This window comes from Asparagus officinalis, chromosome 3 (assembly GCF_001876935.1).
Source record: "Asparagus officinalis chromosome 3, Aspof.V1, whole genome shotgun sequence".
NCBI lineage: Eukaryota > Viridiplantae > Streptophyta > Magnoliopsida > Asparagales > Asparagaceae > Asparagus > Asparagus officinalis.
This window is the reverse complement of record NC_033796.1, coordinates 84710680-84728367: the sequence shown is the minus strand read 5'-3', so window position 1 is coordinate 84728367 and position 17688 is coordinate 84710680. Positions and strand designations below refer to the sequence as shown.

The 17688-nt window shown below is 38.9% G+C and overlaps 1 protein-coding gene across 1 annotated transcript in view; it reads left to right on the top strand.

Moving 5' to 3' along the window:
* LOC109834416 (outer envelope pore protein 24, chloroplastic-like) overlaps positions 1–17688 on the top strand; it is a 47831-nt gene that overhangs the window by 4819 nt on the left and 25324 nt on the right. Inside the window, exon 2 of the mRNA XM_020402429.1 lies at positions 772–1137. Within this exon, the coding sequence (XP_020258018.1) occupies positions 772–1137 (366 nt within the window). The remainder of the gene's footprint in view (positions 1–771; positions 1138–17688) is intronic.

Below are 17688 nucleotides of genomic sequence, written 5' to 3'. Positions count from 1 at the left end.
GTTGCTGAGGGTAAGAGGTGGGGGAAGATGAGAGAGTGAGGGTTGAGGGAGCGAATGACAAAGAGGGGTGTGAGGAGGTCGTTTGTAGTAGGGGTGTTCAAAGTGTGGTTGGGTGTGGAGAAAGACGGGAGTAGATGTGGGAGTTTCAGAGGCGAGACTTGTGAGCAAAAAAAGTGGGGGGATTAGGTGGATAAGATGAGAAGCGTTGGGGCGGTTGGGGATGGAGTTGGCAGAACTATCGTTTGCTTTGTAGGGGGTGTAGGCATGAGGTGGGGTGATAGCAACGACGCTTTCGTTTCTATTAATTAAGTTAATTAAGATAAATTAGTAATTTTAAAATAGTATAGTAGTTTGACAAAGTATCCGTGTTTAGTCCATAAAAATTAGGGTGGTGGGTGGGGGGTAAAACTTAGGTCTAAATGTAATTTAGAGGTAAAATAGTTTTGGCATAATTTTAAATATACCTATATTTTAAATAGATGTATATGGAGAAAACCTTCTTTTTTAGTTTTGGATATTGTTATTATTAACAATGGTTATGCTTGCTACTGTTTTTGTATGCTTTCATTAAAGCTCTTGGCCTATTGTTGCTTGCTATATGTGTCTTGCTTGCTACTAGTGTTGAATTCTTTAAACTGAATCTATTCCATTCTCTGATTGCCCTAAAAAATAAAATTTCCCTTCTGACATTAAAATCTATTTCACCGGTATGTATTTCAGTTCTGTTTAAGGCTTTAAGAGTGTGCTTTAATCGTGAATCTTTCTTCACAGGATTTCAGGTTCCAGTTCATGAACACAGTGAAAGTGCTCGAAAAGCCCGTGAGCTTGACCTATGTTCATGCTCGTGGGGACAATCGGACAGCTCTAGACACATCAGTTGCATTTGATCCAGCAAATAAAGTGACAATGAGTTATGCATTTGGGTCAGGAAATTGCAAGGTAAAGTATGTGTATGCTCATGGGGAGATGAGGAGAACAATGATTGAGCCGTGCTATGATGTGTCAAAGAATGTTTGGGACTTTGCTATGACGAGGAAGTTTGAAGGGGGTGATTCAGTTAAGGCTACATATCAGACGTCAGCCAAAACTCTAGGGCTGGAATGGAACAGGGATTCGAAGGTGAATGGTTGCTTTAAGGTAATGTTTCTTCTTTTTCTTCTATCTTTTGTTTGAAATCTTAGAAATTTCAATGAGATGAAACATATACCATTAACATGCATAGCTTGAATTTGTTTTGTAATCCAATATGGTTCAGGGTTATTTTTGTAGTATGGATATTATAGTGTGTTGGCTAGGTGAGGCATTTGATTTGTCACCTGATTATGATTTATGCCAATGTTACGGAAGGCGCTAGGCGGACTAGGCATTTGAGCCAGCGCCTAGCGCCTAAACGCCTAGGCCGTCTAGGTGTTTGGTTATTTTTAAATTTATTTAATTATAATAATTAATAAAAATATGTATTAAATTCATATAAATTTGTAAAAAAGAAATAGATAGCAATCCTAGATCCACAATAAATCATGCATACTTAAATGCTAAATAGTCAAAATAATAACTAACAAGGTTATAGAAAGCACTAAGAGGCCTAGGCGTGGGACTCGTTGCGTAGAGCCTAGGAGATTTTTTAATTTTTTAATTATAATAATTAATAGTAAATGTTAATGTTATAGAAAGCTTAGGTGCTCGACTGGTGTCTAGGCAGATTTCTTTCTTCATTTAAGTGGTGGTCGAAGAAGTTTTGCTAAAGGTCGGAGGAGGTAGTTGATGTGTTCATATTTGGAGGTTGAAGGAGTTTGAAGAAGGTTGGAGGACGTGGAGGTTGCAACACAGAAAATCACGATCAAGACCTAAACGGTGCAGTCCACGACTCCACGTAAGCAGACAATGCTCCTCTAAACACTCTAAAAAACTAGGTGTGTAGCCTTAGTACCGCCTAGGTGCTAGTCGCTAGTTAGGCGGTCAAGGTACTGCCTAGGTCTAAGCGTACGCCTAGGCGGACTAGGCGGAAGCTTTTTAAAACAGTGATTTATGCTTATCTAAATGATACAAGAATATATTATCAAGAGGAGCACCTGAAGATGATAACAACATAGTAGCATGGAACCCGGTTCGATTTGATTCACGAGACGGGAACGGGAGCGTGCTACGCCATTTACTTGGAACGTGGTACGTTGGGGAACGTGATATGCTTTAGGTTTGGTTTTTTAATATAGGTATCTTGGTGTACAATTTTTGGTAAGAGTCAAATTTAAGGATCAATGATGGCAAAAGAATTCTCAAATTGCTATTAAGGTACACATTTTTGTTGTTTATTTCTCTAAAAATGATTGTTTTCTTTGAAATATTAACTAACTTGAATTCTAAATCAGGTCGCTAGACTCATGTTCCAAACATCTATGGATAATAGTTTAATAGTTTTTCTTGATTTGCTGATCTACCTAAAAAGGGTAGTTATTCATCTTATTCATCTGAACTACCTTAATTTCTATTCTTTATGGGCTCATCTATAGAAAACTATAATTCCTTAAACACACTTTGTTCCTTTTTTTTCAACTTATAGACATAAGAATGCTCTTGAACTTATTTGAATGCTCTTGAACTTATTTTTTTCACCATTGTCATTGTTTTAAAAAACCTCTGCCTAGTCCGCTTAGGCGTACGCCTAGACCTATGCGGTACCTAGGCCGCCTAACTAGCGCCTAACGCCTAGGCGGTATTTAGGCTGCCCACCTAGATATTACGAACGTTTAGGTGAGCATTGTCTGCTTACGTGGATTGCACCCTGTAGGCCTTGATTGTGATTTTATATGTCATAGTATACACGTCCTCCAAACTCCATTAACCTCCAAATATGAACACCTCCACTACCTCCTCCGACCTTCAGCAAAACCTCATCGACCACCACTTAAATGAAGAAAGAAAAAAAACGCCCAAAAACCGCTTAGGCGCCTACCTAAGCGACTAAGCGTTGGGCGCCAAGTCTGACGCCTAGAAGCGCCCAGCGTTTAATGTAACATTGACCATTGTGGATTCCCAAAGTTCTGTTCTTTAGAAGTCTATAAAGCAATCTATATATCTCCCCATAATTAGTTTAAACTTTGTTATAGACTTGTTAGAAACCCCAACAGTTTTAAAATGAAAGACCAAAGATGAGACCTTCTGGATACCATCTTTTATTTGCCACCTATTTGCTCGTCATTAGTGATGTGATTTGCTCATTCTTTGGCAGGTTCTATTCAACTTATTAGAAAAGTGGAAATGAAAATTCTGTCATGCATTCCCAGGATTAGTTTGATCTTTTTCAGGATTAGTTTGATCTTTTTCAAGAGAAAGTAAAGAAAATACTGCATCCACCTTTGAGTCAAAGTATTTATATGTACTCATTGCTGGTTTTAGCAGCCAAAGAGGTCACCTTGGGAAAGTAATTCATTCTTAAAGAAGTTAGGAGACGATTGAAATATTAGTTTCATACCATTGATATTTTTTGGCCATATATCCAAAAACCAAGTGTTATACCCTGAAAATTACTAAGTATACTAGATAACCAAAAGTCGCATTAAACATGAAGGTGACTCGTTCAACTGACTGCCAACACGTGTAAAGTGCCGTCTGATCAGCCGACTGCAACGACCCGGTCAAATTACTATTAAGTGCCAATCAACCCTCTACAAATAATGGGCAAATCTTCACTATTCGGAGGTATGCAATTTTATGCTACATAACACCATGAACTAGATTCTACAGATCTAATTAAATAAGTGAATAACTTGAGTGTCAGAGGGTACATCGGGGTACCCAACTCCGGTCCTTTAACAGTTTTATTTGTGTAGAAATATTCTTTCCTTTTGTGGATTAACCATCAAAGAAGATCAAGGGATCCTAAACTCCTCTGAACATCCACTGACCAATATAATCAACTTCCTGACATAAATAGTTTGGTGAGCTAAATAGTTTGGTGCTCATTGTGAGGCCTCTTTTTTCATCTTTTGAGGACATGGCCTATCCTAACCGATCATTGGTTCCAAATCCTTGAGAAACTTCAAACTTTAGCTATGTCACTCAGGCCTAGTTGGATAAATCGACTCAAAGGATAGTTCAATCTCTCCAATAGCAGTTCGCTTCATTAATATATTAAACATCTGATATATCAGAAATATCTGACGATCAAAATCCATATCGTATTGCATAAATCGAGGATATATTGGGGCTATGTAAAAAATATCGAGTTGTCATATTGGATGTTGATCATATATAACATGACATTGTAATATGTAATCTAAACATATCTAGTGTATTCTAAATATAAGACATTATAATTCATAAAATGATATATGTAATATGTTTAGGATGACTAATTGATTGTAGAAGCTTGGTTCTCCATCGTATGGTGAAACTTCCCAAGTGCAAAATATTCAAAATAAGAAAATAATGTTAGTCAAAGACTCAAAATAGAATTCTAAACAAGCAGACGATACTGATAATGAAGAATCAACATTATATCACAGAACTCACATATTAACTTGGGATCTAATATTCAAGATTGTCAATATCCATAAAGAAATAAAGCAAAACAACTAACCGACCAAGTTTTAGAAGTTACATAAAGTATTTCATAATTGTTTATCATTATATCAATCCAGAATAACATAACCAAAATGAAGTAGAAGCAAATATGACTAAAATCCATAAATAACTCACATATTAACTTGAGATCTAATATTCAAGATTGTCAATATCCATAAAGAAATAAAGCAAAACAACCAACCAACCAAGTTTTAGAAGTTACACAAGTAGTTTGTTGTTGTTTATCATTATATCAATCCAGAATAACATAACCAAAATGAAGTAGAAGCAAATATGACTAAAATCAATCTTCTTTAGGATCAATAGCCTTCCTCCGACCCTGATGAGGACTCTGAAGGTGTTTCCCACTCTTCCTCTTCATCTATGATCGGCTTCTTTGCTCTTGAAGATGATACCCTCAACTTTCTCTTTCTTTAGTATGCCTTTGTTCTTGCACTCTTTCTCCTCTTTGAATTAGCCCCCGATACTTTTACGGTTTGCATCCAATTTAATTATTCTCGGGGAACACTTCATCATCATTGTCTTCGCTAACTTGACTTGGAGGGATCACCCAATATGCGACTCTTTCTTCATTATCGTAGGCAAGTAGAGGATCTCTATCCTTGTTAGAATGTTTGTTTCGGAGCTTTGCATGGAATTTGGCCAAAGCTAACACAATTTCTTGTGACTTAATTTATTCCTCTTCTTTGTGTGTGTCAATGAGTCTACAAATTAAAACATCAATTAGCACAAAGAAAGAATTTGACTCAAATGTGCTCCAAGCGTCCAACACAATTTAAACTTAAAGAAGTTATTATTACCATCTCAGATGTACTTCAACTCTGACAAGCCGAAGAGCTAGTAATCAAGCTCAAAATTCTTATCGCCATCCTCCTAATGTTGGGTGTATCATTCTTGAAAAGATACCATTATGTAACTAGTGAATTTAAACAATTTAAAATAATTAGAATTTTATAATCAATGTTTATGATGGATAATTTGAATGAAATACTGGGATTATTATCGGTCTTTTCAGCTTGCTTCACGGCAATAGAGCTCCCAAATGATTATTTTCTATGCTGATAATCAGAGAGTTGAGCTCTAATCCTACTAAAAGTGGTATCAACCTCATAGAATCATTCCTGAAAAGATATTACCATGTAACTAGTGAATTTAAACAATTTAAAATAATTAGAATTTTATAATCGATATTTATGATGGAAAATTTGAATGAAAATGCAAGTATACCGGGATTACTATCGGGCTTTTCAGCTTGCTTCACGGCAATAAAGCTCCCAAATGACCATTTTCTATGCTGATAATCAGAGAGTTGAGCTCCAATCCTACTAAAAGTGGCATCAACCTCCCCATAGAATCATTCCCGTAAAGATACCACTATGTAACTAGTGAATTTAAACAATTTAAAATAATTAGAATTTTATAATCGATGTTTATGATGTTGGATAATTTGAATGAAAATATAAGTATACCGGGAATACTATCGGGTTTTTCAGCTTGCTTCATGGCAATAGAGCTCCCAAATGATCATTTTCTATGCTAATAATCAGAGAGTTGAGCTCGAATCCTACTAAAAGTGGCATCAATCTCCCCATAGAATCTATGTTTGTATGAAGGTTCCATCATCTTCAATCACTGCAAAAGATTGATAGATGTAGGGATTAAGATAATATCCTGCTTTATGTAGTGGCTCTATAAGTTTATCCTCCCCTCTTTTATCAATCATCTTCCATATAGGAAGATACTTCTTTTCATTATTGAGGACTGTTTTCAACTCTTCCTTGGCCACCAGCATATCTCCATAAACAAATCCATAGACAGGGTTTTATCGTTATCCACTTTCCTGAAAACCTTCACCAAGTAAACATTTAAAGGGCAAAATCAACTTTGTCCCAAAGCTTGTTACTTCCAATAATTTCAGCAGTACAAATAAGAACCGCAAAAAATGCAATGATTTAAAAAAACTACTATAACAAGAAACTTACTACTTTATAACTACTAATTGAAATATTTGTACCTTTTGCCTGGTGTCGTTGACGATTGACTATAGTCCATCCACTTAGCGGAGATGAACATCTGCCGCATCACCTTTTTCTTCTCCCTCGTAGACTGTAGAGATAGAAATGCTATAGCAAATCTTGTCGCCGTGGGTCTTAATATTTCCCCATCTGTGAACTCTCTAAGCAATTGAAGGGACTTTGTGTGACTATAGATGTACACTAATACAATTATTCCCATCACAATTGCACGCCAAATAGGCTTAATTCTAGCTATCATTCAACATCAAATTCACACAGCGTACTACACAAGTTGTCCAAAAGATATTCGACATCGTCTTTTCCAAGCTAATAGCGGCCGCCATGTTAAAGCTCCATCTGTCACAATTTGCGCCACATTTTGCAGCCCTAACTCAACGATTGCCTTCTCCACAAATTGAAGTATGTAGTTCCCATCATGTTTATCAGCTGATGTGTCTTGTGAAGTTAAAAATGCTGTCCCTCTATTGAAATGCACGACTATGTTCATTATGTTCATCCGCTTCCGATCGCTCTAAGCATCAATCAATATAGAGCGCTCGGTGACCACACAATTCTTTTTGAAGTTTTCAACCATCACTATTGTTTCATTCACCTCTCTTTGCAAAATATGCTCTCTTAACTCATATGTTGATGGAGCTTGCATACGCGCTCCGAACTGTCCAATAGCATACACCATTTATTGGAAGGAGGGAAGTGTTACAGTGTTGAAGGTGATGCCGGCTTCCTAAAACCATTTTCTTGTATACTTATTGGCATCATCGCTCGCCTTTTTTCTATGCCTTGAGTCTATCATTTGTTGTTTCCCCTTTGCTAGTAAAGCGACAGTCTCCTCGAGAGGGCGACATGCAAAATAGTCCAATGGCCCTTTTGTGTTGAATGAAGGAAGAGGATGAGCTTCTTTGTGATGGATTCTCCTCATCTTTCTCCTTTACATGCACATCACTCAATAACAAATTCAATATGGTATCCTTTTCATCCTTTTTTTTATCCGCCTCATTTGACATTGCACAAATTTTATTCTTCACATGCTCGGGAACCTTGTCACACATCTTACAAATTCCTCTTTTTCCCGCCAAATGAGCTTTGAACCGGCTTATGCCACCACTAAAAGCTTGCTAGCAAGACTTACAGCGCACCTTCCCGGTGTTGGAACCAACCCTCTCTCTGTATTTTCAAAAAGGATCCTTACCGTCTTGTTTTGGAGGAGCACTAGATCCTTGACCTTCGGACGACATCTTACTATCACTTTCACATTCAACAAATATGGATTTTAGTCTTTTAGATAAGCAAACTATACCAATGAGATAACGACGAAAACAATCCGATTTGAGGGAGAAAACAACTACAATGTCATAAGTTTCATAACCGATGGATCCATATTTCAATTTCAATCTTAATCTTAGTTTAAGAACTTCAAATTTGAGTTCATAATTGAATTTCAGTCAACAAATTCAACAAAAAAATTCAGTCTATAATGTCCACAAAATTCAGTCTGTTAATACATATCACATTCGACATAATTAAATTCGAAAATCACATTCAACAAAACATGTAACTCAAACAAAATTCAACCAGTCTAAAAATTCTTTAGAATTAAAAAAATAACAATGTCATAAGTTTCGTAACCGATTAATACATATTTCAATTTCAATCTTTATTTCAGTTTAAGAACTTTAAATTTGAGTCCATAATTGCATTTCAACCACAAATTCAATAGAAATTTCAGTCTACAATGTCCACAAATTTCAGTCCATTAATGCATATCATATCCAACAAAATTAAATTCAAAAATCACATTCAATAAACATGTAACTCAAATTAAATTCAATTAGTCCAAAAATTCTTTAAAATGAACTCAGTCCTTGCATTCAATTTTAGTCCAAATATTCAACTAAATACAAAAAATAATTTCTCAAAATTAAATAAAGTCGCTCCTTGTATTCAAGTTACCTTCACCCTTTGGGATTTTTCCTCTTTCTTCACCTTCGTCTTCCTCATAAGTTTGATGAAAAGAACCTGAAATAGAGAGTTTAGAAAAATTAGGCTTTGGAAAAATTAGGGGTTGGAGGAAAGAGAGGAGAGAGACTGAAAGAGGAGAGATAGAGAGAAATTGAAAAGAAATAGAGGAAGAGATAGAGGGAGACGTACCTTTTTGAGGGACCATAAGAGAGCTTCGAGAGAGCTTTAAGAGGCGGAGGAGACCGCATGAGGGAGAGAGCTTTCACCTTGGGCGGAGCCGCAGAGGAGAGAACCAAAAGGACCAAGGGGGGAGAGAGACCTTCGACTAGGGTTTTCAAGAGTGGAGGAAAGAGAGAACAGAGAGATCACAGGATTTAGGCATTTGGATTAGGGATTGTTCGCGGAAAAAATCGTGTCTTTTTTCATTGATTCCATTGCACTCTTGTAACTGTTTTTCGATTACAAAAATTCGGTCTTTTTATAAGATCCGGTTACAATGAAAATCAAAAAAATAAAAATAAAAATTATAACTTTTCTCTTTTGTCGAACAAATCGCGAGCTCCTGTTTTGCGATCGCTCGCTTTGTGGGTTCTTCGCCTGCGCCGGGGTTTATCCGTGGACCACCGCGAGATCTAGATCCGGTCGGATCTACACGATTTGACGGGTATTATTTCGCGAAGGAAATAATAGCCGGGGGAGATTAATTCACCAAGGAAATAATCGCCCTTAGTTCTCGGGATCAAAGGCCAAGCTTTGATCCGGAGTATGATCTCGTGTAGATCTCAGATCTGATCTCTCTCTCCCGAACTCCTGTCTTTTGTGACGTGGATGCTCGCCGAGAACCAGATCTGAATGTTCAAGTCCTCAAGTCTTCAAAACTCCAAGCTCAATTCTCAATTCGGCAGAGTTTCGGCTCTCAAAGTTCCAACCTTTTACAAATGAACCAAGGGGGCTTATTTATAGGCTCTCTGAACTGTGCCCGTGCACAGATCTGGGCCGGCCATTGGGTTCCGTCGTTTTCCGTCTTTCGGGTCTGTCCGTGATTCGGTTGTGTGGTTGATTTAGACTCTGATTCGTTGACCTGATTTGGCAGTAAATCTGATTCCTGATTTGGCAGTAAATCCACTTCTGAGTTCGAGTCCGAAACTGATCTTGATTCGATCGTGATTCGTCCGAGTCCGCCCTTGGATGGATGACTCGTTGACTCTTCAACCCGTTAGCTTGATTCCGCACGCGAGTGGATCTATTCCGTTGTTTGCGCGCGATTCGTTAACCTCGTCGCCTCGTTGGTTCGTCGGTTTGTGCTGAGCTGTGCTAAGGGATCTATAAGCAATTTTATACGCCTACAGGGATCAGGTGTTTTATTTTTATTTCTTAGTGGGTTTGGGAACCCAAACAATCCAAAAGACCCAAACTCAAAAATACCTAAATCGGTCGTTATTTACACATCGATATACCTGATATATCAAAAAAAACCTATAAGTTGGAAAACAATATATTTTCATCAATATCATTGCAGAAGCATGTCAAACCCAATATATCGGCCCCAATATTGATATTGCGGCTAACGTTTAATATATTGCACTTCGTCGACGAACGAACTCCTCATCCGCATTTTCCCCTCTCAATCTCCATTATCAGCTATTCCTCTCCATGAAAAGCAACATCAGCAAATTGGAGCAAGGGGACCGGGCTAGGGAAGCTGCTTCTTAACCACCTCGATAATAAACTCATTTTGCTGCCGATCCACGACAACCTAAACATTACATGGAGACGACAGGTGAAAGTTCAAGCCTCAGCCTTAAACAGGCTGCGTTGGCAATGTCGCGAGGTATGACACCCCTACATGACTCAAACCTTGGCGACTAGGGTTGACCTCTCCGCAACCAATATGACACTTGGTTATGACCGGGTGTTCAATATAGTCGTTGATGTCATCGGAGGGAACACCCCTTTCGCTGATTGGATCATGAATGTCTCTTGTCCAAAATTCAAGATGCCACATCGAGAAGTACAAGGGCGAGGGTACCCGACCAATCTTGCGCAAAATTTCTAGACATGATGAGCATACAGCAGGTGAGCTACCTCGTCATTTACGGAGCTTTTCCTATCACTCTTAGTGGCAATGCGAAGATGTGGTAGAATTTCTTGGATAGAAAATTCATCCATAGCTCGAACAACTTAGCCAGAAGTTTGCATTATTTTCTAGCCGATACAAAATAAAAGGCAACCTTTGCGCTTTTGCTACAAATTAGGTGGAGATCCGGAGAGACCTTAAGGGAATACATCAAGAGATTTCAGGCCAAGTGGCTAGAAGTGGACCCTGGCAACATGTTCGCCATGACTGCAATCATCTCGGGTCTTGAAGATGAGAAATTGTCTAATTCTCTCATCGTGGACCGAGGACCAACTTTGATCAACTCGTGGCTAGAGCGTGATGGCATATGGATGTTAGAGGAGAGTAACGCTCATAAGAAGGCGATGCGATTAGAAGCTGTTGAAGTAGTCTTCGCGAAGTAAGAAGATTAGAGACGACCAGCCCAAATCTGAGTCCAGATTCGGTCGAGTCGACAAAAGAGATCAAAAGTAAGAGAGCAAGGAGACCAACTCTCGCCCCCTAAATGCTACTCTCTCACAGGTGCTGCATTTGATTCTTAAAGAGGGGCATCTCACCAATCCTCCCCTCGCATGAAATCAAGCTCCCAATTGAGGAATATTTGACAACGATGTCGTTATCATCGAGATCATGACCACAATATTGATGATTGTAGAATTTTGCAAAAAAATATTGAAGACCTTATCTAGAAAGGTCAAAAGGTCTGTTGAAGAAATTCCTTGCCCATTGTGGCAGATAAGAGCTAGCCCCAAAAAGATCAAAGAGAAGATTCAGATCACGATCACATCGTCTGAATAGGCAGAACAACCAGGAGAAGGAAGCCAATGACAAAGGCACTATTAACATTGTTAGTGGTGGTCCTGTTGTAGGGGGAATGTCGAATAATACTCAAAAAGATATGCTAGACAAGCATTGGAGGTGAATCTCTGTGAGAAGAAACCCAAGATAGATTAACACATCTCTTTCAACAATACCTATCTGAAAGACGTGGAGACACCTCATGATGACCCCATCAACATCTCTGCACAAATCAGTGGATTTTGAGTTAGGAGAATTTTGGCGGACACATGTAGTTTTGCCAACATCCTGTTCATGGACATATTCAGTCAGATTGGGGTTAACAAATCAGAGTCGTGACCTTGCCCGAGTCCCCTTATAAGCTTCTTAGGGAACTTGAACATGATCCCAAGTGAATGTGAAAACGAGTGTGCCCATTTTATCCGCCTTGCAACTTGTCAAGGGAGTCAAGAAGGACGAAGAAACCTTTGCGGTTGCGCTAGTTGGGGATGAAGAAAATGGGTCAAGTGAGGAGCTACCAATTGTACCGTAATGGCAGAAGCTCTTGACGAGTTGAAAGATGTTATGCCGCCGGACGAGGAGGCTTCCACCTAGGAGAGGTGGATCATCGCATTGAGCTGGAACCTGGGGCTAAGCTATCGGCAATGGCACCTCACAGGATGGCTTCGACCTGAAGGTTTCATGACCTTGCCAATGGTAGATGTCGCCTACCCTCACCAATTCAGGTTCAGTTCATTGTCAGCTTATAACTTCATTCTTGGAAGGACTTCCTTGAACGATCTTCAAGTCGTCCGCGCCACGGACCATCAGATGATCAAATTCCCTATACCGAAGTGAGTTAGCCTAGTGCGGAGCAATCAGCGAGAAACTGGATTCTGCTATCTACTCTTGATGAAGGGAAAAGGAACTTTCGAGAGTTTGCCAATCGGGAAATCCCAAGCTTACTTGCAGGAGGATGAAAAACGTGAGCGGACTATTCTCGTAACACTGGAGGAGATTCAGCTCGGCCCTAATGAAACCAAGAAGGTTAAGATTAGATAGTAGCTAGTTGAACTACATCAGGGAGAAATCATTGAGTTCTTCCATGCCAATACAGATGTTGTCGCTTGAGGGCCTGAAGATATGATAGGGATCGCCCTAGAAGTGATAAGCTATGAGTTATCAGTCAACTGACACAGCAAGTTGGTCCTACAAAAGAAAAGACACAACGGACCTGAGCGATAGCAAGTGACCACTAAAGAAGTTAACTGATTGCTGAGAGTCGGTTTCATTCAAGAAGTCCAGTACCTGGAGTGGCTGTCCAACGTGATATTAGTCAAGAAGTTAGTGGCAAATGGAGGATACGTGTGGACTTCACCGACCTAAACAAGACTTGCCTTAATGACAACTACCCTCTTTCTCGAATCGACCAGCTAGTCGATGAGCACAAGCCATGAAATGCTCAGCTTCATGGATGCATTGTCAGGGTACAATCACATCAAGATGGCGGAGTTTGACAAGGATTTGTTGTTCACTATTCCAATACTCGATTTGTTGTTCACATCAAGATGGCGGAGTTTGACGGGGATAAACAAGTTTGACGAGGATTCGTTGCTAGGGTACAATAACAACGATATCCGGAGAATGTTCAGATAATGGTTCATGATTAAAATTATTCATATAATTAACGTATTGGGAAAAAGGTCCCCTTTCTGATTAAAATTATTCATATAATTTCTCCACCCCAGCAACGGCGCCAAAAACTTGTTCACTCAAATCCGCAAGTGCACGGATATCGTTGGAGCAATACAAGGTTGTATCCTCAGGGACTTCGTTGTTAATTACTGATTTTCACTGTTTTGTAACTATCTAGACCAATCGTGATGGGTAGTTTGATTTTAATTATAGAATCAATAACGAACGCACTAACTAGTACTTGATTAAAAGAATCCAGGATTGAACTTTGGTTTCAACTCTGGTTTGAATCAAGTAATCAACAAATTAATCAATCGTTATCAAACCTCTCAATGCATTCGGAGCGACTAGCCTATGCTATGATAACTATTAGCCTCTTTTGACGACTAAAAGTCGTGCCTAATTCAATCTACCAACATATTTTCATGGTGTTAAACTAAATTAAACCCATTAAGTTCACGTCAGTCCTTTATGTTCCCAAGAATAATTAACCTACTTTCGTGATCAATTAATTCTCGTTCAATTACTATTTTCCGACATTAATCTAACCTTTCAGTTCAAATCAACATCCTAAAGGAGTCAAATCAGTGGCCAATTGAATTAACCCTAGGTAATTAGATACTAGCAATTGAATAATGCAAATCAAATAATTAATGATAACAACAAGATCAGTTCATCGATTCATAACCATAGTCGAACCTAATTCAATCCTAGAAAAATAATTACTCACACATAATTGAAATAGAAGGCATGATAACAATGTATAAGATCATAATTGTAAACTGGAAAATAAGATAAATTAGAAAAATAAACCGTAGCGTCGAAATCAAGATGTTGCACACGATTCTTCACAACCAACACTTTGCCAAATTAAAGAAATCCTAATCTAAGAGTTTTTAGAAAGATGGGGAGAAGAAGAAAGAAAAATTAAAATCTCCAGCCTCTGGTCGTTTTTCATGCCTCTGGGCGTCCTCATTTAAGTTTTGGGAAAGATCGTGTTAACGGATAACTTCAAATCTTGCTTCAAATCTCGTAATAACTGAATACTGATACCGACACGGCTGTGTATATCAACACGACCAGACCGTGTTTAACTCTGTTTCACTCTGCTATCTGGGCTTTTCTTCTGTAATCAACACGCCTGTGTTGTTGAACACTGGGGAACCGTGTAGCCTCTTTCCATGCATTCCTTGATTCCTTCTTGACTCCGAATCTGCGCTAAGCTCTAGTAATTCCTACACTATATAAATTGAGCAGTAAATAAGAACTAGGGAGCTTAACAGGGCAAAAGTGCAAGGAAATACATCAAATAACAACAAATCCGTATGTGAAACATAGTCAAAATATAGAGAATATTCGTGTTTGTCAACTCCCCCATGCTTGAACTATTGCTTGTCCTCAAGCAAAACAGATGGAAACACACACATGAGAGGGTACAGATTCAAAGAAATGACAACGGAAATAGAAAATAAGTACAAGGGTATCCACTATTTTCAAGTTCACATGCAACATTATTCCACTCAACCCAATGTCAAAATAGAGATCTTGTCTCAAGTTCAAAGTTGAAGAAAATGTATCTGTAGGTGTTCACGTCCGTTAGTGCAAGTGATTCAACTCATTAACATTAGAAAAAAATGGCATGACAAAGTTAAATTTTTGTAGTTTGCCCAAAACTCATCGTGACAGACATATCTCATCACAATGGGTCATACTCTTCCTACTTAAGCTCTCAAAGGAGCACTCGGTTTCCTTGTATTTTATTTATTTATTATTTTTTATTAGATCCCGTTATAATTAACACCTACCGACGTGACAGTCATACTTCTGAGGGTGCGGTGCCAGGTAGTCGGTGCAACAGACTTTAGGACCCATTTTTTTTTCTTTTTTTCAAGGCCGAGTGTTTCTCCAGTAACCAAAAAGTAGTCCAAGTCACCAAAGAAGCTTAGGTTTTAATTAGATGGGTTAAGCCAAAAGCCATTCCTATCTATTCCAATGTTTTCACCAAAGAAGCTTAGGTTTTAATTAGATGGGTTAAGCCAAAAGCCATTCCTATCTATTCCAATGTTTCGAGTTAAGTATCGGCAAAGTGGAACTTGAACAGATAACATCCTAACCAACTGAACATGAAACAAAGATTTTTTTTAAAAAATAGAGCATGTGAAATAAATGATGCACGTGTTAGAAGGGTTTTCAAACAGTGGTACTCTTTTTCTTTTTCTTCTCTCTCCTTTTTTTTTAGAAAGCTAAATGAAAAATCCCAACACAGAAAACAAGCACTCAAAAATACAAAGAAAAACACTCCAAAACATATATGAAACATCATCCCAACAAAATCACCCCCCCATGCTTGAATTGCACATTGTCCTCAATGTGTGGGAATAATCATAAATGAGGAAGAGAAATGGGACTCACCGTTCTTATGTGTTGTTGCCCCTGCTCCAATTTGATGAACCCCTTATAGATCGTTGTTGCGATGCTGACGGTGAATTGGAGGTTGTTGCTTCATTTGTTTTTCTGCGTTTTGGAGCCATGGGGCCAAAGGGATCAGATCTTTGTTTTGTTCTTCCTTGGTGCTGCTCTCGGCTGAACTGCAGGGGTTGTGTCTTGGTGTTGGAGACTCTCCTGCGGTGAGTTAGAGGTGAAAATGGTGAGAGGGTTTTGGTGTAGGTGAAAAGGCAGTGGGTTTTTAATGGAGAGGTCAGAAGTTGGTGGGAGAGATAGAACAAAATATTAAATGGGGGAATGCAAAAATTAATGTTGGGGGAGGTTGCTGGCGCTGGTTGTGAGGGAAGGTCAGAGGTGCTTGGGTTCTTTAGGGAAGTAAGTGGGTTTTGGGAACGTTTGGGTTTTGGTGTAGTTAATGGGGGAAGAAAATTAATGGGGAATGATAGGCTTTTGGGAGATGAGAAACTAATTGGGAGGTCAGTGGTGGTTTTGAAGGGGGGGGGGGGTTGAGACAGGAGCAGTCTGATATTTTCTTTTTTTTTGACCATGGGTGTGGTAGGCGCCTTCCCAGGGTGTGGTAGACTCTGGAAATGAGATGAAGACCGTCCCGACTACTACACGGCTGTGTTGGTGGACACATCCTAGCCGTGTAAACTGTGTATTCAATATTTTTTCTTAATCATCTCCTTCTCTCCTTTTTTTTTCTTTGAACTCTTTGCTATCCATCTCGTTATCCACCTGCACATCAATTCACGTCAACCTAATTAGAAAAACTAATTAAAATCAAACACTAAAAAGAAAAATAAAGTGAAAGAAAAGCTTGGGTTACCTCCTAAGAAGCGCTCGTTTTTTGTCATGAGCTCGACCCATTCGATGCTCACGATGATGATGGATTGGGAAGGGTAAAAGTACCCAACTTCTCGATCGGAGTGCCTCCGAAATAATGTTTTAACTGCTGTCCATTAACCTTGAAGGTTCTCGTGGTCTCACTCCATACTTCAACAACCCCAAATGGGTATACCTCACGCACTTGGAATGGTCCTGACCACCTCGAATGAAGTTTGTCCGGAAAAAGCTTGAGTCGAGAATTAAGTAGAAGTACCAAGTCTCCTTCTGTAAACTCTTTACGGAGGATAGTTGATCATGCTACTTCTTTGTTCTTTTTTTGTAAATCTTGGCATTCTCATACGCATCCAATCTCAATTCATCAAGTTCATTTGGTTGAAGCTTTCTCTGTTCCCCTGCTTCTTTCAAATCTAAATGAATGCTCTTGATAGCCCAATGTGCCTTATGTTCCACTTCAACTGGTGGAGATGGACTGGTTCTAGACTTCTTCTGCTGCTTTTTGACACGACTGTGTCTACGGACACACCCTGGCCGTGTGGAATCATTATTCAGCATCTTTTCAGGTACAGTTTTCTCTTCACAAACCTGTTCTGGGCTGTTTATGACACGACTGTGTTTGCGGACACACCCTGGGCATTCAACTCTTTTGCAGTTTCGGTCACTGCATCAGGTCCTTTGATGTAGGTGGTTTTGGTGTAGGTTGGGCTTTCATCAAGCATCGTAACATAGGAAGTTATTTTCTGATCATCATCAACAGAGGCTTCATCCTTTGCTAAGCATTTCTCAAGTGGATCATTTGAGATATCTCTGGTAAAGTCTTTTCTAACCACCATATCAATCATATCAATCCTATAGCAAGTATTATCAATTAGTGGAAATTTCGTAGTAGAAAACAAGTCAAAATTCATCTTTTCATCCCCTATATTGAGAGAGCTTTCCATTCTTCACATCAATTATCGCTCCAGCGGTAGCAAGGAAAGGTCTTCCTAATATAATAGGGATTTGAGAGTCCTCAATTTTAAGAATAACAAAATCAACCGGAATATAGACTTTACCAATCTGGATAGGTACATCCTCTAATATACCTATTGGACGTTTAACCGATCGATCTGCCAATTGAAGGGAGATAGTAGTGGGCTTCAAGTCTCCCATCTGCAACTTGTTGCATATAGACAATGACATAAGACTGACACTAGCACCAAGATCACATAGAGCACGATTAATTGATAT